Raw genomic sequence first — 22,992 nt, 5'->3', positions numbered from 1 at the left:
CCGATTCTGATTTCATTTTTTCTAACCACTTTACAGCACACACAAATATTTTTTTTCTATCTTTTCTTTAATAGAACATTTTTTGAATAGATAATGGATCACTGTAAAATAGAACTATATAAATTACTCCTGGTGTGGGAAATTCACACACATCTAAAGTGCAATGTTAGAACCATTTCCTTCTTTCCACATCCAATATCCAACTAAAGAAATGTGATATATTTAGCAAACTAAACCTCTGTATGAAAACATGGAAAACAGGTAATGCATTTATACAAAAGGCCGTCTATAAGCAGTGATTGTTAGAGTGCATGTCGGAGAATAATTTACAATGTTATTTATTTACAGCATTTGACCGGCATAAAATCGGCATATGTCAGACTGACCGGCCGGTCGCCGGTCATGGCCGATCACGTGAAAATCGGCCAATCACCAGCTTGTCAATCGGTGCATCTCTAATTGACAGCGCTACTCCATTGGTATGTTGTTGGTGTTTAAAGAGGACAATAGTTACATTGCACCTACCAATTATTCCTCTTCCATACAAGATAAACAGCAGTGCCGTGCCAACCCCGACCGTGACAAGGATCACGGCTCCAATCACCCCACCAATGCTTCCTCTAGAGACCTCAGGAACTTTATGATCTATAACACAGAAAACATTCACATTGTTTTTTTTTTTATTCAGTTCTCTTTCAACATCATTTCTATTTGTGGGGTTTCATATATTAATCTTCCTTGTGACAAATTCTGTGGTGAGGAACCTTTGCTGGTACGGTACTTTCAATCATTTGAGACACGTCACTGGCAACTTCCTGCAATAAAGACGTAAACATCGGCAAAACAAAATGTGACAAATGACAAAAATAAAGTTTCTTACCCCACTCCTCCTCAACATGTAAGTTGGATGCCTGATGGATCACTTCACAGGTGTAGGTAGACACGTCAGTCCGTAAAATCTCCACGCTGTCTCGTCTCTGGAAGGTGTCGTCACCGTTGGGTCGAACGCCGGAGGACACAACTCCGTCCACTGGAGTTAGAATACGGCCGTTCATTTTCATGCGTAGGGTGATGTCTTTTGGTAAGAAACCTGTGGCCAGGCACGTCAGAAGGATGTTTGCTTCAACTTTGGTGTTCCTTGTAAACAGGTGCACCTTCGGAGGAACTGGAAACAAAAACAGCAAAGTGAGCTCATATCTGAAGGGTTTTCATTTTTAATTATAACACAAATATAACACAAAAAGTAATTGTTATACTAAAACTAGCAACATCAAACACTGCTGCCTACATTTTGTAACTTTGCGCCTTTTTTCAAACTAATTTTCTGTCTGGATTTGAAGGTCATGATTGTTAGTGAATGTACTGTACCGTGCGTCCCCACTACTCCGGCATTTCTGAGCCCCTAAAACGGAGACTTTTGGAAACACTGTGTTAGAAAAGTTATAATTATATATATTTTTTATTTTATTTAATCTTTATTTAACCAGGTAGGCCGTTGAGAACAGGTTCTCATTTGTCTCATTGATTGTGATTGGTGGTTGGCTGTGCATGCAGACCTGCATGTCACACACTAGCAACCAACTGTGTATCCAAGAACATTTAAATCAGTGTAAATGACGTTATATCAGACACAGACTGCTGTTGTAGATTGGTAGACGCCTTGTTTCTTTAGGCTAACTATATTAGCTTTAGCCAGGCAGCAGCTTTCTGCGGTGACAAATGGCCGGGAGAATAACGTTCTTATACTCTTTATATAAAGTTATTGTTTACTTTAATTACAAATGTTGACAGCTGAACCTCTGTGTAAATTTATAAGGGAATCTATACAATTTAAATTTGATAAAATACGATTGAACCAAAATCATATTTGTTGATATTTTTGATGTAAAATGTTACAATTAAAGAAAAGCTGACAGGCTTGCACCCCCTTAAAAATTGTCTAAACACAATAGTGTAAATACAAATCATTTCAAGACCAGTTAGTTTCATGTTTCATATTTTGATAACCTGCAGTCCTCCCAATACTAAAGCTACTTCTATTATCTAGAGATTAAATGAATACATACTGGCTACTTGTAGCTGCTTTTGTCCATAACTGAAGAACTTCCCCAACCATTCGATGCACTCGTTCTCCAGGTAGCCTTTGGTGTATTCTTTTAGGACCTGGACTCCGTCCCACTTTCTCTTGGTCATGATTGCCGCGGCAGTTGAGGCGACCCAGACGCTGTTGGCGTCGTCGAATGACAGGAAGTCGTTTCCGTCATAGCTGTACATGTCCACGCCGCGTAGGAACGTCATCTCTCCGTCCTTCATTACGCCTTCGCAGCCGTGCATCCACTGGAGAACATGGAGGTCTGAAAGCAAAGTGAAGAGCAGGACAGTGAAACAAATGCCTAACAACAAGGAAACGCATAAATAATAACATAGACGTTGAGGTGGGTTTCTAGGTTTCCTGGTTAAACATTAAAGAACTTAACACCAGACTGAAAAGCTTAAAGTTTAAAAGTAATCTGTGGTTGCAGGGTTTCCCCCAGAAAAGTTGATTAGCCCGGCAAGTGTCTTTTGGCGGGGGCCAGTCCCAGAGTAATGACAGCATTAAAGGTGCAGTAGGTAAGACTTATAAAACTAACTTTCTGTCATATTTGCTGAAACTGACCCTATGTTGGAGTAGAACTACATGAAGCAGGTCATTAACAAAAAAATCCAGCTCCTCTGGCACCACCTACAGCCTGTAGTGCGTTTTGCAAAAATCCACAGCTCCCTGTTCAGATCCACCAATCAGGGCCAGGGGGAGTGTCTAACTGCGTGTCAATCACTGCTCATGCACACGTATTCATTCTCCCTTGTGGGGGGAGGGGCTTAGAATACTGTTTTGGCTTTAGTGGAAAGGGGGGAGGGACTGAGAAGTTGTCAATGTTCAAATTCTTTGGCAAAGTCCTGTCCTGTACCTACAGCACCATTAATGGAGAGCCCAGTAGTTTCTGTGATACCAGAATTATGGACAGAATCGCGAAATTGAGAATAAAAAAAAAAGCTATATGACAGATTCTATCGGGCTCAACATTAAGGCTACATTTACATTACCACGTTTTGGTTTAAAAACAAATATCTTTTTGCTACGTTTCCCCCTCTCATTCCTCCTGCTCTGGCATTTCCCCCTCTCATTCCTCCTGCTCTGGCGTTTCCCCCTCTCATTCCCCCTGCTCTGGCATTTCCCCCTCTCATTCCTCCTGCTCTGGCGTTTCCCCCTCTCATTCCTCCTGCTCTGGCATTTCCGAGCCCCTAAACCGGAGATATTTAGAAACACTTCTGACCCGTTTTGCTTCTGACTAAGCTACTAAAAAAAAATCAAAAATCAAAATTTACAATTAAAACTGTGTGATTTTATGCAGACTAACAGTAATACCATTTTCTGGCCAAGTAACAAAACAGCTTTATTGTTGCTGGAGATTAATTATAGCCGTTGATATCACCGTCAGTATAAAGTGTTTCCCGGATGAATCTTACCCGTGTCATTCTGTCTCATTCGTGTCTTCAGGATGTCGATGTTGACTTTGAACCACTGCTGCTTGCTCCGGCGGGACTGGGTGCCTTTGTCCCAGTAATCTGCAGGCAGTCGCTCTTTCATCCAGTCCTGTTTGGGAACTTTCTTCTGGTTGTCGCTGTCAAAGTAGTCGATCATCCGGCCGTTCAGCAGACCCATGGCTGTGAACTCGTGGATGCCCGGGAGTCCGACAGGTTTGGAGAAGGCCGTGTAGATGTAAGTGAGGGAATGCTTCTCTGAGAGTCACACAGGTAGAAAGACAGACAGATATGTATTAGACGAGGAAGATAAGCACCAGTAGATTTAGTGAGACCTGCATGTGATGCTAGTTAACGCTACAGTGACAGGGACAGTGAGCTGAGTTGATTGAGTAGCGTGAGTTGTATCTGAGAGTAGCTGCTGAATCGCTGGTTTGTTGTATTTTGGTGCACAGCCTGTGCCCCTAGTGTTTGTTTGACGTTTACCACCCCTGTGCAACATGGCATCATGACTTTGCGTAAACATACACGCCCACTTTCTTAAGCCAAGTAGCGGATTATCTGTACACATTTTGAGCTGTCCGTGTGGATATCTATGCTGTATACAGTGGACGTAAACATACACACCACGTCGCGTGTTATCGCGAGAAGAAAGCGACGGTTGAGTTTAGGAAACGTCACACGCGGGTTGGGTTTAAGAAAAGAAGAACCGGTTGGGATTAGGAAAAGAAAAATGGAGTTAGGCTTAGGGAAAGAAGAAAGCGACGGTTGAGTTTAGGAAACGTGACATGCGGGACACAATCCCCGGTCTCCTGGGTGAAAGTCCTGTTTTTGACCCATCCTCCACCCCAACCAACCTTCCTATGTGGATTTTCGGCCTTTCATACTACTCCCTACAGCGTAAATTCATATGCATTGCAAGGTAATGTAAGTCAATGGAGGCCAAACGGCGTTGATAAACACGCTACAAAGCGAGTATGCGTCTTCATAACACGCCAATAATGGCATATGAATTGGCGTGTCATACATACGCCACTTCATGAGATCAGTCTGCCCTTGTGTTGTCTCCCGAGACCAGGCTTTTTCACAGTGTACTCAGGGGGCAGGCAGCTAGCGGATCAAGGAGAGATGCTAACCGAGATCTATCCCTAATCCTAAAACCAAGTCTTAACCCTCAAACGGACCTTTAACTGTGCAGACCCCACAAGTATACTCTATTCCCCGGTTTTTGGACCCCACGAATATAGTAAAACACACACACACACACACACACACACACACACACACATAAATGTGTGTAAAATATGTTTGTTTCACTATCTTTGTGGGGACCCGTCATTGACATAATGCATTCCCTAGCCCGTTACCCTAACCTTAACCATCACAACTAAATGCCTAACCTTAACCCTTACCCTCACCCTAACCATAACCTAATTCTAACCCTAATCCTAAAACCAAGTCTTAACCCTCAAACAGCCCTTTAACCTTGTGGGGTCCAGCATTTTGGGCCCCACAAGGCTGTGCAGACCCCACAAGTATACTGTATTCCCCGGTAAAAAAAAGAAAAAAGAAAAAAAATATATATATAAAAAAAAAGAAGAAAAGAACTGCACGTTGGGGACGAGGGAATGACTAGAAGTAGGCGGAGCAGAGATGTATGGCTTCTGTGAGAGAAAAGAGCCCGGCTCTTGGCTGTGCAGACCCCACAAGTACACTGTATTCCCCGGTTTTTGGACCCCACGAATATAGTAAAACAAACACACACACACACACACACACACACACACACACACACACACATACACACACAGGTTTGTTTCACTATCTTTGTGGGGACCCACTATATTAAATAAATTACTTACTTACTTACTTTGTGGGGACCCGTCATTGACATAATGCATTCCCTAGCCCCTTACCCTAACCTTAACCATCACAACTAAATGCCTAACCTTAACCCTTACCCTCACCCTAACCATAACCTAATTCTAACCCTAATCCTAAAACCAAGTCTTAACCCTCAAACAGACCTTTAACCTTGTGGGGTCCAGCATTTTGGGCCCCACAAGGCTGTGCAGACCCCACAAGTATACTGTATTCCCCGGTTTTTGGACCCCACGAATATAGTAAAACAAGCACACACAGACACACACACACACACACACACACACACACACACACACACACACATACATGTTTGTTTCACTATCTTTATGAGGACCCATCATTTACATAATGTATTCCCTAGCCCCTTACCCTAACCTTAACCATCACAACTAAATGCCTAACCTTAACCCTTACCCTCACCCTAACCATAACCTAATTCTAACCCTAATCCTAAAACCAAGTCTTAACCCTCAAACAACCCTTTAACCTTGTGGGGTCCAGCATTTTGGCCCCACAAAGCTGTCCGGACCCCACAAGTATACTGTATTCCCCGGTTTTTGGACCCCACGAATATAGTAAAACAAACACACTCACACACACACACACACACACACACACACACACACACACACACACACACACACACAAACAGAACTCAATGCACAACAACTGTAGTAAAACAAAAAAGACTTGAAACCTAAAAGGATGCTTTGTGGCGTGGCTATATGCATTAAGCACAAGTAAGGTGTGAGTTGCTGCACAGATGCCTATCTGTCTTCCTGTCCGACTTCCTCTTTTGCCTCCAGTGTGGACACAGCTTGTTAGAAAACTGTGGTGAAGCTTCACACTGATACATGTGTGTATATAAAGATATGTGTGTATATGTCCTGTCCCCAGAAGGACAAAACACTGCAAAGAAATACATTTTCACGGAACCAGACTCTTCTCTTGCTTTGAAAATGTAGTTTTATCCGCTGGTTGGACCGTGTTTTCATGCTCCGCGTCAGAGTCTGTAGTCTATCGCACAAAACAAGCCTCTTTTAGGTTTTTTGGATAGGCCAGTTTGACAAAACAAACAATTTAAATAACTTTAGGGTCTTCTTGGGGTTTTAGGAAACTAAGATGTTTCACCATTTGAAATACCAATAAGAAACGATTAACGACAGTAAACATAATCAATATATCTTTACGTTAACTTTAACTGAGTCAGTGATCTCCTTCCCATGTCTTATACCAACACTGTACAGGTTTTTATAAACCAAATAGTTTTTGTTTGACATTTTTTCAAATGTTTTTCAACGTTCTATTATCAATTATTGTCAAAAATTATTTATCAAATCAAATTATTATCAAAATAATGAACAGAAATTCGAATTTTAAAGAAGTCACAACTTCATCTTTTTTTACTTTTCACTTTTATCCCAGACTCACACGAACGTGTTGAAAAACTCTCAACTTACCGCCGTTTACCGCCAGTCCTGTCCCCAAAAGGACAAACACTGCGAAGAAATACATTTTCATGGAACCAGACTCTTCTCTCGCTTTGAAAACGTAGTGTTATCCTCCGGTTGGACCATGTTTTTGTGATCTGTGTCAGCCCACAAAACCAACTGCTGCTGCTTCCTGCTTCTTCTGTCGACTGTCTGCTCTGCGTGAGAGAACTACTTGAAAATCTTTTCTTTTCAAGTCACTTTCTTTATACTTCTACCCAGAGTGACACCTTCACAATGTTTGTTTTGTCCAACCATCAGTAACAAAGTGTTGCTAATACATTATATTTATTAACATTATTAAAAAGAAAAGCATCAAATCTTCACATTTGCAAAGCTGAACTAGTTTAATATATAACAAAACATTATATTTTAAAAGCTTTTCTTATGCTTTTAAAGCAAAAAATAAACATGAATTTGTAAAGCAATTAAAGCTGTGAGATGAATATAATGCAGTAAAAAGTACAATATTTACCACTGAGATGTACAAGTACAGTATGAAGTACCTTAAAGCTACATTGTGTAAGAATTTCTCACATCTAGCGGTGAAATTGTATATGACAACCAACTGAATATTACTTTCTAGCGCTTCCTCTTACGGTGGCCGAACCCAAAATGATCTCTTAGTATCTCCATCGTTTACACGCAGCTGTTCTAGCCACTCCAATATTAACTTTGGTCTTGTTGCTTTGCCTGTTGCGTTGTTGCTTTAATTCTCTTTTTCGCTTCCCTGGCGAGTAATCTCCTCCTGGCATTTGTCACTGAGTGTAAGAGGACGAAAGGCGGAGTTATGTCCCTCTTTGGCTAATGTATTTTAAAGATGGAGGCGCTACATGGCTGCCGTCATTCGAGCGAGTCACTCGTATGTATTCTGAATGATTCTGAATGTCAGATTCTACGCTTACGAGAATATTTTGATTAGTTGGTGGAAGTAATTACACATGAATGAGCACATATTTGTGAAAGAACAAAGGGGTTTTTGCTAAGAATCAACTCAATACATTACACAATGGAGGTTTAAGGTTGTACTTCCTTTGCACCACGAGTCCGATGACACTGAATCAAACATTCAATCCCAAAATCTGTTGAGTTTTGTATTACAACTCTTTATTCATTGCCAACAGATTAACACACAAGGCATACTTCCAATATATGTACATTAGACTCTTAGACTCTGGATTTGACAGAAATACTTTCACATTTACATTCACGTTTGCAGAGATTGAGAAGCTTTAACATTTTTTCTGTCTTTCTGTTCATGCGATCACTAAAGAAGTCTCTCACTTCTTCCTTTGAGGCAAACAAAGAGAAAAGAAAACGCTGGGAGAACATTTGACATTGCAATGTGCCACTTTGTGCAGCGTTCAAGCCATAATACAATTCATGTATTCGAATAGTATCGTACTGTTGTATAGTTTTGTTCTCAGATTACAGAGAGAACAGCAGAGAGAGCTGCAGCTGGTCGATGGTGCTGATGTTTATTTTATTTTTAATTTATTTTATTGGTTTATTTGATAGGGACCATGCCTATTTATGAACATTGTTGTATAAAAAACACCATGTAAATATGCCAGAATTAGTAAAAATACCCAAAAGCCATAACCACTTTGAACTCTCACATGAACTGACTTCACTTCACAGACTTACGCCCTAACCCCCGGACTTTCTTCTACCCACCTACTGTGCAATATTTAATATTTAATACTTTTGATAAAACTGATAATTCTGTGCAATTTCATTACTGTGCAATATCGTTATTTCACACTGCGTATCACACTGTATACAAACAATAACAATAACAAGATTATGTAACACTTTATATACCAAACGAGCATACTTGAAATGTATGAAATTGTCAAAGCTTAAAAATGTATGTCTCTCTAAGATATCGCAATGGTGAAATGACAATGCCTTTTTATCAAAAGTTTTTATGGCTTTCTTAAATAGAGATTCAACGCTTTTAAGAGTAGTTATGCTAGTTAATGACCAGTTTGTAAAACAATACTCAATATGTGAAAAGATCATAGTATATAAGAATAACTTGGCAGCTTTGGTGTCAAGAAATGGCCTAACTTGTTTAAAATTCTGCAAATTGAATTTAACTTAATTTGCCACCTTTTTTACATGACTTTTGAATGTTAGGGTGGAGTCATATATGACTCCTAGATACTTGAATTCATTAACAATATCAAGCTCCTTTCCTCCTACGCCAAGAAGGGTGGCAAGCAGAGTAAACCACACGGCCCAGAGGGACCAATAGTGGATATGATGACAAAAAATGTTTTAATGTTTAAAAATGTTTAACTGTTTTTAACTGCTCTTAATGTTTAATTTCTTATAATGCACTGTAACTCTTATTCTCGTATTTTTTACATATATATTATATATATATATATGTATTTTTTAATCGTTTTTATTAGGGCTGTCAGCATTAACGCGTTAATCACGATGCGATTAAGGACCGAGCATAATGCGTTAATTTCTTTTAATCGGATTAATTGCATGCCGCCATTTATTAATTTATTTTCACTTCACTCGGCTTTGCGTCGTGCCTAACAGGCTACTATTTTACTGTACTTCCTCGTAACACAGGAGGAATAGCAACGCGGATTTCGGTGCCTCATCCTGGTGCCACTGATATCTCTGCACTTCTCTCTGATGCTCTGAAACAGACGTTACAGGCAACAGAAACATCGCTGCACGTGACGCTAGTTAACGCTATACTCGACAGCAGCTAACGTTAGCCTACCGCTAGCTAGTAGCTGGTTTAAACACGGTTACAATGCTGACAGCTAACGCTGAACGGTGTAAAGTTTGTCTGTACTTCACTGTAGAGGATTCCGACACCGGGATGTAACAATCTGTAGCTGCTGTTGTCGGAAAAACATAGACAGTGCGTTCACGAAAGTGGTAATTTACAGCCTCGTGGTGCATTCAAAGTTGTTGTTAAATGCCCTTTTCCCATCTGGTGGTTGTTTTTGTCATTGAACAGCCATTCTGTAATGTTGCCAACTGTTTAGTACCTTTCTTTTTTTAACTTTCTTAAAAACTATCGGTTCAGGCACCGTTAAGGCACCGGTACCGTTTTAAAAGTACCAGTATCCAAACCAAACAATACCCAACCCTAATATTGACTCTAGATTAAAATGTGTGACTAGATTAAATATATAATAAACAAATACAAATCTTAAAATCAAGTTCATAAAGTCACTTTCTTTGCATTCATTTGATTCCCAATCAAGATCCACTGGTAAGAATGGCTTTCCATTGTTAATATGGACTTAAAAACTGTTCTGAAATGCAAAATAATAGAATTTTAATCATGTGATAAAACATGCGATTAATCGTGATTAACTATAGAAATTCAGCGAATAATCGCAAACCGAAGCATTGAGAACTTTGTAAGTGTACAGACAGTTTATTACAAAGATAGATTATAAAGACAGTAGCGTTCATTTTTACATGCGGCCGCCATCTTGGATAACAGTCATGACCAGTCGAACGACGAACGCCATGCAACCAGTAACCAGTAACCAGTAACATAGCTCAATCACAGCATTCGACACAAGTTCTCAATGCTTCGGTTTGCATGTAGGGACCCTCATTATGCTACCGTTGAAGTGTGGTGCTATTTTGAGCTTTGTTAGTAGTGTAGAAATAGTGATTTACCAAGTGCCCCGAAAGCTAGCGTTAGCAGCTAACCACCGGTTTGCGGTAGCTAGTTTAAAGCTAGAGACGCATTCGATTAGCATGAAAACAGATCCCAGAGAACGGTCGACTCGGTACACATGTGATTAACCCCTAGGTTCATTTTGCGCCGGAATTGTCCATTAATACAAACACATTGCTTTCTACTGGACCGGTTACATTTTATCCAGTTGAGAGCTTGCTCAGAGAAATTAAAATATATTAATTTAGATAAAAGAATTTTGTGACTAACAGTATCAAAAGCTCACTTTAGGTCTAGGAAGACAGCACCAACATAAGAACTCTTATCTAGGTAGCCTTTAACCTTTTCCAAAAACAAACTGTTGGCTGTTTCTGTTGAGTGATGGGCCCTCAACCCAAATTGCATAGGGTGGAGTGAATTATTGCTTTTATTGAGATGTTATTTTAGAAACAACATGCAAAATACTGATTACCCAATAATTGGCCATTTCTGATCTTTCACCTGATTAAAAAATGTGTGTGACCAGGGCCATCTTCCATGATGATGGCACAATGGATTGTCTTAAGGACTGATTAATCAGATATGTTATAGGCTGTAGAAAGGTCTCTTTGTGTATTTAAAAAAAAATGAGTATCAAGAAGTTAGAAGAGAAGGGCTGTGATTGGTCGGGCGGGGAGCAGGATGGGGATGGGGAGTCGGTCGTCACGGTTACGCCTCTCTGGGGAGCGGAGGGCGAGTTGACCTGAGAGTCATCGGCGATGAGGGAGCATCTCAGTTTGGCCCGGGCGTTTTGAAACCACACCTGAGACAGAGAGAGTGTTTGTGTGTGTGTGTGTGTGTGTGTGTGTGTGTGTATGCAAAAAGAAGTTAAAGATCTTTGTTAACTAAGATTAAATGAGATACAAAATGTCTGTAAATGTCAGTTTTCTCACAACATAGATTTTATATAACTCAGACACTATGTCATCATTTTACATTATGTGGACCTAAAGTAGCTCCCGTCCCCTGCAAGCACCCGGGAAGCCAAGAGGCTGGCTGACTTTCTGAAAGAAGCATTGGCCATCAGCTGTCAGATTTATGGAAAAGACGGGAAAACACTCACCCTGGGGGACAGGTTGGTACACGACTCTGCCACTGTTACCGCCGTTATTGCCCACACCTACACCTACACCTACACACACACACACGGTTTGACAAGACTTTATCATTAGCACAAAAACACACAGGAGTAAAATTCATAACTTTAAATAAAGCTCTTACCGGAGGGAGTAACAGCATCAAGCGGTTGATCTGAACTGCTGTTGTCAGATGTACGTGACCCTGCGAAGAAAAGCAAAGTGTGTGTAGTTGTATAGCGGTGTTCCAGAGACAGCGGCCTGCAGGGAGCACAACATCCAACAACATCCAAGTTTCATCTGTCATCAAGTTACTCACAGAATCAAACAGAATTTTGTGCTACGCCCCTGCCTGGTGGGGGCGGAGGAAGCGAAGTAATATCTGTTCACCTGTTCTGGTTTTGTGACCAAGAGAGGAGGGTGAAAGGGGGAAGTCTCGGTTTTTGCTGACCACTGTTTTTTACACTTGTTTTACACTTTCCTAAATGCTGTTCATGACTTTTGGACACAACTTCGTATTGGATGTATTAGAAGCAGAACCTTGTTTGTGTTAGTGCAAATAAATCTGGAATTCGGGATCATTAAGCGCGTCTGGCTAGTTATTCCCGTACTCAGCCTCTCGGCGGCTAAACATTGAGTCTCAGATTGTCGCCTACAACAATCTTATGGGTCTTCGGAGGCTTTCTAAATAATGCAAAGGAGAAAAAAAGAGGAAATATGCTGTCAGCTTATCTATACGCAGAAGGAAATCTTCCAGTAAAAACATGTATGTTATGTTGGCTATTAATGACATTTTAGAAGAAAATATATGTATTACTGCAGGTGACAGAGTTTTTACTGTTTGCATCTTAGAAGCAGAAAACTGGGAGGTAAAATCTCAACAGCACTGTGTGAGACCTGAGAGACTGAGCTCAGTCAACTTTCAGTTCACTGAATTAAGGATAAAAAAAAAACACCTGTAGAGGATGAGCCCAAGCTTTAAGCCCCCGATGTACTGTTCCACGGGGAGAGTAATTGACGCACTTTTTACCTTTTTGATCAATGAAAGTCCAAGTCATATTTGCAGTTAAAACCTTTCGTTCCATTTATTTCCATGAGATCTTAGTTGGGTTTTCCAGACAAATCACTGCTTGTATGTTTGCCTGTGTAGTGTTGTGGTGTTATGTGTGCGTGTGGTCAAAAACTGTATGTGCTTCCAGGTTGCACCCGAGGAACCAAAGATTGGTTCCTATTTATACCAAGGGCACTGTTTGGCTCTTACCACATAATGCCACATAATGATTGACAGGACGGCTGTTAGTTGTGACCTTTGAACACCTCGTGAAGTCCGTCACAAAATAATAACAACAGACCTTTGCACCTGATAACGATTTCACATTCTGCCTGTAACAATTATATCTAATGGTGACCCATTTAAGGTAGAGTCTTATGTGAGGTATCAATGAACTCAGCAGAGACTTTCATTTTTATCGGTAAAGGTTTGGTGTTGCTGTGTTGTTGTGTTATATTGCATCTACCAATTATTCCTCTTTTATACAAGACTAACAGCACCGCCCCGACCCCGACTGTGAGAACGATCCCGATCACAATTCCAATCGCCCCACCAATGATTCTATGGTGAGGAATCTTTGCTGCTACGGTACTTTCTAGTGATATATCGGGCCGATATTTGCGATTTTACGTGTATCGGCATTGGTGCTGCGTTCAGGCGTCCACAGGCAGCTCTGTGTTGCTGGAGACGCTGCACCCATCCATATGATGCACATTGCACACATAATTTGGGTCATATGAATGTAAGATGATTGCAGAAGTGACACTGATCTGTGTTTTTGTTTATTATTTTTAAAGAAATGGCAGAGCAGATTCCGAAAACAAATCCAGTGTGGCAGGGTTTACATTTTTATGATGTAAATTGAGGGAGCAAAAGCAGTATCGGCTCCAAATATCGGCGCAAGAAAATCGGCAGCCATTATCGGTCATCGGTTAAAGCTGATGAAAACAAAATCTGTATCGGCACTAAAAAATCCATATCGGTCGATCCCTAGTACTTTCAATCATTTGAGACACGTTACTGGCAACTTCCTGCAATAAACACGTAAACACCGCAAAAACTAAATGTGACAAATGACAAAAATAATAAAGTTTCTTACCCCACACCTCCTCAACATGTAAGTTGGATGCCGGATGTATGAATTCACAGGTGTAGGTAGACACGTTACTCCGTAAAATCTCCACACTGTCTCGTCTCTGGAAGGTGTCGTCACCATTGGGTCGAACGCCGGAGGACACAACTCCGTCCGCTTCAGTTAGAATACTGCCGTTCATTTTCATGTGCAGAGTGATGTCTTTTGGTAAGAAACCTGTGGCCAGGCACGTTAAAAGGATGTTTTCTTCAACTTCGGTGTTCCTTGTAAACAGATGCACTGTTGGAACTGGAAACAAAATAACCGCAAAGTGAGATCATATCTGAAGGGTTTTCATTTCTAATTAAAACACAAATATAACACAAAAAGTAATTGTTATACTAAAACTAGCAACATCAAACACTGCTGTGACACAGCCTACATTTTGTAACTTGTAGCCTTTTTTCAAACTAATTTTCTGTCTGGATTTGAAGGTCATGATTGTTAGTGAATGTACTGTACCGTGCGTCCCCACTACTCCGGCGTTTCCGAGCCCCTAAAACGGAGATCTTTGGAAACACTGTGTTAGAAAAGTTATAATTATATATATATTGACATGTTCACTAAATGGGTAGACTTTATTCCATGTGTTAATCCAGATGCTATTACGGTAGCTAAAGCAATAAGTAACTGTAAAGCTGAGTCAGACCGTCGAAAGAGAATCAAGAAAGCTAAAAAGACTATGTCCTAAATAAGCTGATAACATTGATTAAAGAGCAGATAATGCTTCTCGGAGGAGTTCTGTTTTGTGTTATTCAGTGCGTCGGTGTGCCAGAGCGGAATCAAATCTCACTCCCCCTACAAGCTACAGGACCGGTGACAAACTGTGCCAAGGTCTGGTACCAGAACCTGAACTACGACCAGAATATTAAGAACGTCTAACAACACCTTGGAGGACCCCATTACCAGTGGACTAAACCACTAGCAGCCCAATCCAACAGACGCTGGGCTCAGATTACATCCTGTCAGCCAGCAACATGGTCTCTCTCCCCCAAACACTCGCACCAGAAACACATCTGGAGATGGAGAACAGGCTGAGGGAGGGGCTGCAGACAACTACCCATGGTTAAAGTGGCTGAAAGCCTGGGGACACAGGGGTTTTTCAGGGCATGATCAGAGACTGACATTAAAGAAGCAATGTCCCACATGCTCTACCCCAAGTACTCTGGTGAACATTCTGTGATGAACTGAAGGTTCTGCAAGGAGTTCAGCCCGACTTTGCCTGAACTAAGAATATTTATGATGCTGAAATTAGAAGCAACAGACGGGTCAAAGGGGAAAACTGGCCAATTCTGGTCACCGGCCGGTCTATCGGTGCATCTCTATATTAAACCTTTTGTTAATTCTTTCAATTGGGCCAAGCCTTTCTTCTTCTTCCTCAGAAATTAAACGATCACGTTGTCTTTTAGAATTTCTTAACACAGGCCAATGTTTTTTTGCGGTGATGACGGTGACGACCTCAGACCTGTGGTAATGCGGTAACCATCCCAGCCCTAGTCCTGCGATGTGATTATCGCGCATGCGCACATCGCGATGAAACAAAATATCGTGCAGCCCTAGTCTGGACGGGCACAATCAGAGACACACGTCAGTCAGTCTTATCGGTTATTTAGCTGACATACCTTTCAGTAACAGTTCTCTGCTCTTACTTTTTACCGTTGTTGTTCTTTCTCCATAGTATTTTCTGTAGGGTTAACCCTAACCCTAACCCTAACCAAGACCAATTAGTTTCATGTTTCATATTTTGATAACCTGCAGTCCTCCCAATACTAAAGCTACTTCTATTATCTAGAGATTAAATGAATACATACTGGCTTCTTCTAGCTGCTTTTGTCCATAACTGACAAACTTCCCCAACCAATTGATGCACTCGTTCTCCAGGTAGCCTTTGGTGTATTCTTTTAGGACCTGGACTCCGTCCCACTTTCTCTTGGTCGGGACTGCCGCGTCAGTTGAGGCGACCCAGACGCCGTTGACGTCATCGAATGACAGGAAGTCGTTTCCGTCGTAGCCGTACATGTCAATGCCGCGTAGGAACGTCATCTCTCCGTCCTTCATTTCACCTTCGCAGCCGTGCCTCCATTGGAGAACATGGAGGTCTGAAAGCAAAGTGAAGAGCAGGACAGTGAAACAAATACCTAACAACAAGGAAATGCATAAATAATAACATAGACGTTGAGGTGGGTTTCTAGGTTTCCTGGTTAAACATTAAAGAACTTAACACCAGACTGAACCGTTGATTAGCCCGGTGGCAAGTGTCTTTTCTCCATTGAGGGGCTGGCGGGGGCCGGTCCCAGACTAATGGCAGCATTAATGTAGTTTCTGTGATACTAGAATCACGGCCAGAATTGCAAAATTAAGAATTTAAAAAAAGCTATATGACAGATTCTATCGGGCCCAACATTAAGGCTACGGTTCACATTTACATTGCTACCCCTGCTCTGGCGTTTTCCCCTCTCATTCCCCCTGCTCTGGCGTTACCCCCTCTCATTCCCCCTGCTCTGGCATTACCCCCTCTCATTCCCCCTGCTCTGGTGTTTCCCCCTCTCATTTCCACTGCTCTGGCCTTTCGCCCTCTCATTCCCCCTGCTCTGGCGTTACCCCCTCTCATTCCCCCTGCTCTGGCATTACCTCCTCTCATTCCCCCTGCTCTGGTGTTTCCCCCTCTCATTTCCACTGCTCTGGCCTTTCCCCCTCTCATTCCCCCTGCTCTGGCGTTTCCCCCTCTCATTCCCCCTGCTCTGGCGTTTCCCCCTCTCATTCCCCCTGCTCTGGCGTTTCCCCCTCTCATTCCCCCTGCTCTGGCGTTTCCCCCCCCTAGGTCCATATATGTTTGTGAAAATGAACTGCTACCTCCTCTGTCAGCTCTAGCCACTAAAAAGAAATAAGCAGAGAAATCAGGCCAATTACAAAAGCTGGTCAGTCTGACATGTTGCCTGAGCTCATTACTATTCCTGAGCTCGCCCAGTTGTGCTGGGTAAAAGATGCTGATAGCCAGGCTCTCATTGATTAGCTGTTAGCCAATCAGAGTCAAGTAGCTTAGCTCGTTGAATATTAATGAGAACTGGCACAAATCCAGAGTCCATGGTAGAACTTAAGACATTACCACAAAGTCATGAAATATGTGTGGCAGGGCACCTTTAAAATGCAAATAATCAAAAATTACAATTAAAACTGTGTGATTTTACGTAGACTAACAGTAATACCATTTTCTGGCCAAATAACAAAACAGCTTTATTGTTGCTGGAGATTAATTATAGCCGTTGATATCACCGTCAGTATAAAGTGTTTCCCGGATGAATCTTACCCGTGTCATTCTGTCTCATTCGTGTCTTCAGGATGTCGATGTTGACTTTGAACCACTGCTGCTTGCTCTGGCGGGACTGGGTGCCTTTCTCCCAGTAATCTGCAGGCAGTCGCTCTGTCATCCAGGCCTGTTTGGGAACTTTTGTCTGGTTGTCGCTGTCAAAGTAGTCGATCATCCTGCCGTTCAGCAGACCCATGGCTGTGAACTCGTGGATGCCCGGGAGTCCGACAGGTTTGGAGAAGGCCGTGTAGATGTAAGTGAGGGAATGCGTCTCTGAGAGTCACACAGGTAGAAAGACAGACAGATATGTATTAGACGAGGAAGATAAGCACCAGTAGATTTAGTGAGACCTATCCATCCAATTTAGGCACAGCATGGGTCAAAACACTCTGAAACACAAATGTCCAAATGGACAACTGCATTTCACTTAGGGCTGGGTACCGAAACCTGGTGCTAATACGGCACCGGTGCCTAAATGACCGGTATCTAACGGACCAAAGAGCATCGTGGATTTCGGTGCCAGTGAAATGTCTGCGCTGCCCTCTGATGCTCTGAAACAGGCAACAGAAGCATCGCTGCACGTGACGCTAGTTAACGCTACACTTGGCAGCGGGTGACGTTAGCCTACTGTTAGCTAGCAGCTGGATTAAACACGGTTAAAATGCTGACAGCTAACGTTAAACGGTGTAAAGTGTGACTGTATTTCACTGTAGAGGATTCCAACAGCAGGACGTAGCAGTCTGCAGCTGCAGTTATCGGAAAAACAACACAGACGGTGCGTTTACCTGAAACTCGCCAGGAGTAGTTATAGTAGTAGTAGCAGTATAAGTTATCGTTTATTCCAACATCTATCAAGCTGTTGAACTCAAACAGTAATTCTCAGCACAACAGAGCAAAAGTGAAATAAACACACCAGCCCTTTTAGCATAAATCACGCTTAAGTCCTCCATAAAGCTAGGAAAACACTGGAATAACAATCTTTTAATATATGTCTTTTCACCACTAACATTTTGGGGGTCAATTCTTAATCTAAACATTATAGAAAAATACTTTGCACATCTACAACGTGGGACAGGTGCGTCGGAGGGGGGCAAGCAGGTCAAAAGTGGCGAAGAAAACTCCCGCACACTGTCTAACTTGCAAAACTATATAACGCTTAATAGTAGGTAGTTGCCTACTTATTAAACTTTATATATTTTTGCAATTTAGACAGTGTGCCACTTAATCTAAACATTAACATCTCTTTTGTATCCATTAAATTGGTATTGTAACTGAAATGTCCCTAACCTAACTGATGTTGAATCAAAAATGTAATGGACTTGGGACCATGTAATTAGATACCCAGCCCAGGACTTAAACAGTTAATCAATACTGTCAACCAGCAGCTTCAGTTCTCTGTCAGACTCACACCCGATCTGTTTTAGCCACAGTACTTCCATGTAGTCTCACACACACACACACACACACACACACGCACACACACACACACACACACACACACACACACACACACACACACACACACACACACACACACACACACACACACACACACACACACACACACACAATCTTGTCCACACCGATTAACGGCAGTAAACATAATCAACATAGCTTTACGCTAACTTTAACTGAGTCAGTGATCTCCTTCCCATGTTTTTACCAACACTGTACAGGTTTTTATGAACCAAATAGTTTTTATTTGTTGTTTTAAAAAAAAAAAAACTGGATTAATTTCCTTTTTAAACTGGATTAAAAACTTTTTAAAAACGTTTTTGTTATGTTGTTTTGTGCAGCACTTTGTAATATGGAGTTTGAAAAGTGCTCTATAAATAAAGATTATTATTATTAATATTATTATCAATAATAATAACTTGTTTCATAGTGACGCCATGTTGTAGGCCTAACGTTACACGCAGCCTAACGTTACATTAACAACAACTAACAACCTCGCGGTAAAAAATCCATTTCTCCTTTGTTTGTTTTGATGTACTGAGGCTATGGATTAAATCTACATTAACGTTTACCAAACATGAAAACAACTCAACGTCCATTTTAACAACAAATTAAACTAAAATAATGAACAGAAATACTAATTTTAAAGACGTCACAACTTCATCTTTTTTTACTTTTCACTTTTAACCCAGACTCACACGAACGTGTTGAAAAACTCTCAACTTACCGCCGTTTACCGCCAGTCCTGTCCCCAAAAGGACAAACACTGCGAAGAAATACATTTCCACGGAACCAGACTCTTCTCTTTCTTTAAAAACTCAGTTTTATCCTCCGGTTGGACCGTGATTTTGTGCTCCGTGCCAGCCCGCAAACCAACTGCTGCTGCTTCCTGCTTCTTCTGTCGACTGTCTGCTCTGCGTGAGATACCTACTTGAATTTTTTTTCTTTTCAAGTCACTTTCTTTATACTTCTGTAGTAGTATAAGTTATAGTAGTATCTATAACTTTCTATTAACTTCTACTTAAGCTTTTAGTATAAAAGGGAACTCAAATGAACTTTACCCCACTTCTACGGAAACATCTGGAAAGCGTTATCAGTGGGGCCCCTGAAACAGGGATGTCCATGTTGGCTCAGTTCCAAGTGGATTGTAGCTATTGGTCAAAAGTCTTGCTCCCAACCCCCATCTATGATACACAAATTATAGATATATACTGTCTCCCCACAAAGAAAGGCAGAGTGACTATTCAGAGAATTGGGAAACTGTCCTCTCCGAGCTCCTGCAGAAGCTTGTAAATTGATGCTGAATTCTTTGATGTAATAAACTTTGTAACAAATGTTTGTTTTGTCCAACCATCAGTAAAAAAGTGTTGCTAATACATTATATTTATTAACATTATTAAAAAGAAAAGCATCAAATCTCCACATTTGCAAAGCTGAACTAGTTTAATTTATAACAAAATATCACATTTTAAAAGCTTTTCGTATGCTTTTAAAGCAAAAAAAAATCTGAATTTGTAAAGCAACTAAAGCTGTGAGATGAATATAATGCAGTAAAAAGTACAATATTTACCACTGAGATGTACAAGTACAGTATGAAGTACCTTCAATGTGTACTTCCTTTGCACCACGAGTCCGATGACACTGAATCAAACATCCAATCCCAAAATCTGTTGAGTTTTGTATTACAACTCTTTATTCATTGCCAACAGATTAACACACAAGCCATACTTCCAATATATGTACATATATATATATATATATATATATATATATTATATATTATTAGACTCTTAGACTTTGGATTTGACAGAAATACTTTCACATTTACATTCACGTCTGCAGAGATTGAGAAGCTTTAACATTATTTATATATAATATAATATTTGATATAATAATTATATAGTCTTTCTGTTCATGCGGTCACTAAAGAAGTCTCTCACTTCTTCCTTTGAGGCAAACAAAGAGAAAAGAAAACGCTGGGAGAACATTTGATATTGCAATGTGCCACTTTGTGCAGCGTTCAATCCATATCATACAATTCATGTATTCTAATAGTGTCGTACTGTTGTATAGTTTTGTTCTCAGGTTTAAATGATATGTTGATTTTGTCGTGTTGATGGAGGCGTTAAATATAATTTGTGTTTATGTCCTGCCTACTGTTTCTCTGGAGCAGTGTGTAGGATTTAGTGGTGTCTTGCAGCGAGGTTGCAGACTGAAACCAACTGAATACCCCTCCCCTCTTTTTCCAAGTCAAACCTACAGATGCCTTTAGGTACTTAAAGGTCCTGACACACCAACCTGATAATCGGCCGTCGGACAGTCTGGCGAGGTCAGTGACTGGAGTCTGTTCGGTGTGTTCCGTGTGGTCGTCCGTCCGAGGGGCCGTCGGCCTTCGTTTTGGCCGATTTGACATGTATAATCGGAAGACGGGCACTGCCGGCAGTCGGACTCAAATGACCCATCTGATTGGTGGAGAGCTAACCCGGAAACGAGGAGCGGGATGAGCGCGACTGGAGTCTCTCAAAAGCTGACTAAAATCTTTTAAACTGACCTTTGTCGATCTGAAATGAAGACAGATTCAGCAACTGCACGGCCTATTTCTTGGTTGGTGTGTCAGGGGCTTTAAGGCCTCCTGCACACTGCCTGCGTGGCGTGAGCGTGGCGTGAGTGTGGCGTGAGCGTGGCGTGAGCGTGGCGTTTCTGTTGCGTGGCGGCTGCGTGGCGTTTTCTATGTCTTTGCACACCAGAAACGTGTCTGACACAACTGCTGCTGCTGCGGCTAGCCTTGTCTGTACACATGTATGTTTCCCATTGATTAAATGCATTCAAGCAGTAGTATACGTCATGTTAAACATAAATATATACTGATCTGATTACAGCAAAGACAACGTCGGCAGTATTGACGGCAAAATAGGCTACGGAATATTTCGTTCTGTATTGACAGGTGCAATATTTGAAAATCGATAATTATTTATTATTATTTTTTTAAATTTCATTTATATCTGCATTTATGTCAAAACCTAGAGACTTTCAAACATCAAAATGTCATTTATTAATGTATTCGTGTCAAAATGACATATAAACATCTTTTCGTATTCTATGTTGCCTGGAAACGCTTCCAACACGCTTGCGTGTCACGTGAAAAATAGGCGTCGGTCCTATTTCTAGCATTTCGCCGTTTTGAGACGTGCGTGTTACGCAGGCAGTTCTAACCTGTTAACATGGGAGCCAAAATAAAAATGGACACGCCACGCAGCTGACACGCTCACGCCACGCAGGCAGTGTGCAGGAGGCCTAAGACACGAAAGGCCCTCTCTAGAGCCAACACATTCTCACTCCCATCGTCAAAAAGCGACGCTTGGTCAGGTGCCTTTGTTATTGATGTAAAAAGTCGGGACTCTTGGCGTCACTTTTTGACTCTCTGGGTCGGGACTTTTGGTGTCACTATTTGATGCTCTTGGGACTCACATTTAGCCCTTTTCTTTGTCGTCATATTTAGACGCGCTTGGTCGGGACTCTTGGCGGTTCTTCATGGCGCTCTGGGTTGGGACGTACGTTTAACTGACATGCGACACAAGAACGGGTTTAGGTAAAGATCGTTGGTGAGGTTACATAATGTACGTTTCAGTGACAGGCGGGACAAGAACGGGACATGAACCCCCGGTCTCCTGGGTGAAAGTCCTGTGTTGTTTGACCCATCCTCCACCGCAACCTGCCTCCTTACACGGATTTTCGGCCTTTCATACTACTCGCTACAGTTGTCTCTCTTAATACCACGTCATCTTACAGCGCCGTGGTCGAGCTGCTGCTCTGCCCGGTGCCTTCCATACAGCTAAAGCGTGATGTTTGCGCCGGTATCTGACGCTGAGGGACACTGACCAAGCGTCAGTATTTTAAGAGTTGGGAGCGAGAACGGGTTGCTAGAGGCAGTGTTTGTTTTTTTTTTTTAAAGATAATTTTTTTTGGCATTTTAGGCCTTTATTTGTATGGGATAGCTTAGACTTGAAAGGGTTAGGGTTAGAGGTTGGGTTAGAGGTTAGAGGTTAGAGGTTAGGTTAGCTCAGGGCTTCAGGTCGGAGTCGAACCCACGGCCGCTGCATCAAGGAGTAAACCCAACCCGGTCTCACGGAAGTTCGTGAAATGGTCACGTTATTTTGATCTATTGATTCGTCAACAGGGACATGATTTTCTCGTTTATTTCGTGGTGGTCACCACGAAATGGGAACGTGACCATTTCACGACGCAACAACGGGGAAATGAAACGCCACGCGCGGTAGACGGTGACAGCAACGGCCGCCGGGACATGATCCGCTGTCTCTGGGGGACGCGCTACAACAACGGGACGGTTGTGGTTAGGAGAAGAAGA

General features: G+C 41.6%; 1 protein-coding gene across 1 annotated transcript; it reads right to left on the bottom strand.

Moving 5' to 3' along the window:
* Positions 1 to 392: 392 nt before the first annotated feature.
* LOC116051693 lies at positions 393 to 19,529 on the bottom strand. Its single transcript, XM_031302248.2, has 9 exons — positions 19,354 to 19,529; positions 17,172 to 17,444; positions 15,676 to 15,963; positions 13,832 to 14,113; positions 11,827 to 11,886; positions 3,508 to 3,780; positions 2,067 to 2,354; positions 881 to 1,165; positions 393 to 645 (listed from the first exon to the last, which is right to left on the bottom strand). Exons 1-9 carry the CDS (start codon positions 19,406 to 19,408, stop codon positions 401 to 403), a joined length of 2,049 nt encoding a protein of 682 aa, XP_031158108.2. The 5' UTR covers positions 19,409 to 19,529; the 3' UTR covers positions 393 to 400.
* Between the last annotated feature and the right edge of the window lie 3,463 nt (positions 19,530 to 22,992).

Source organism: Sander lucioperca, chromosome 16, assembly GCF_008315115.2.
Source record: "Sander lucioperca isolate FBNREF2018 chromosome 16, SLUC_FBN_1.2, whole genome shotgun sequence".
Lineage (NCBI taxonomy): Eukaryota > Metazoa > Chordata > Actinopteri > Perciformes > Percidae > Sander > Sander lucioperca.
The sequence above is the reverse complement of the archived record's forward strand: the minus strand, read 5'-3'. Positions and strand labels throughout refer to the sequence as shown.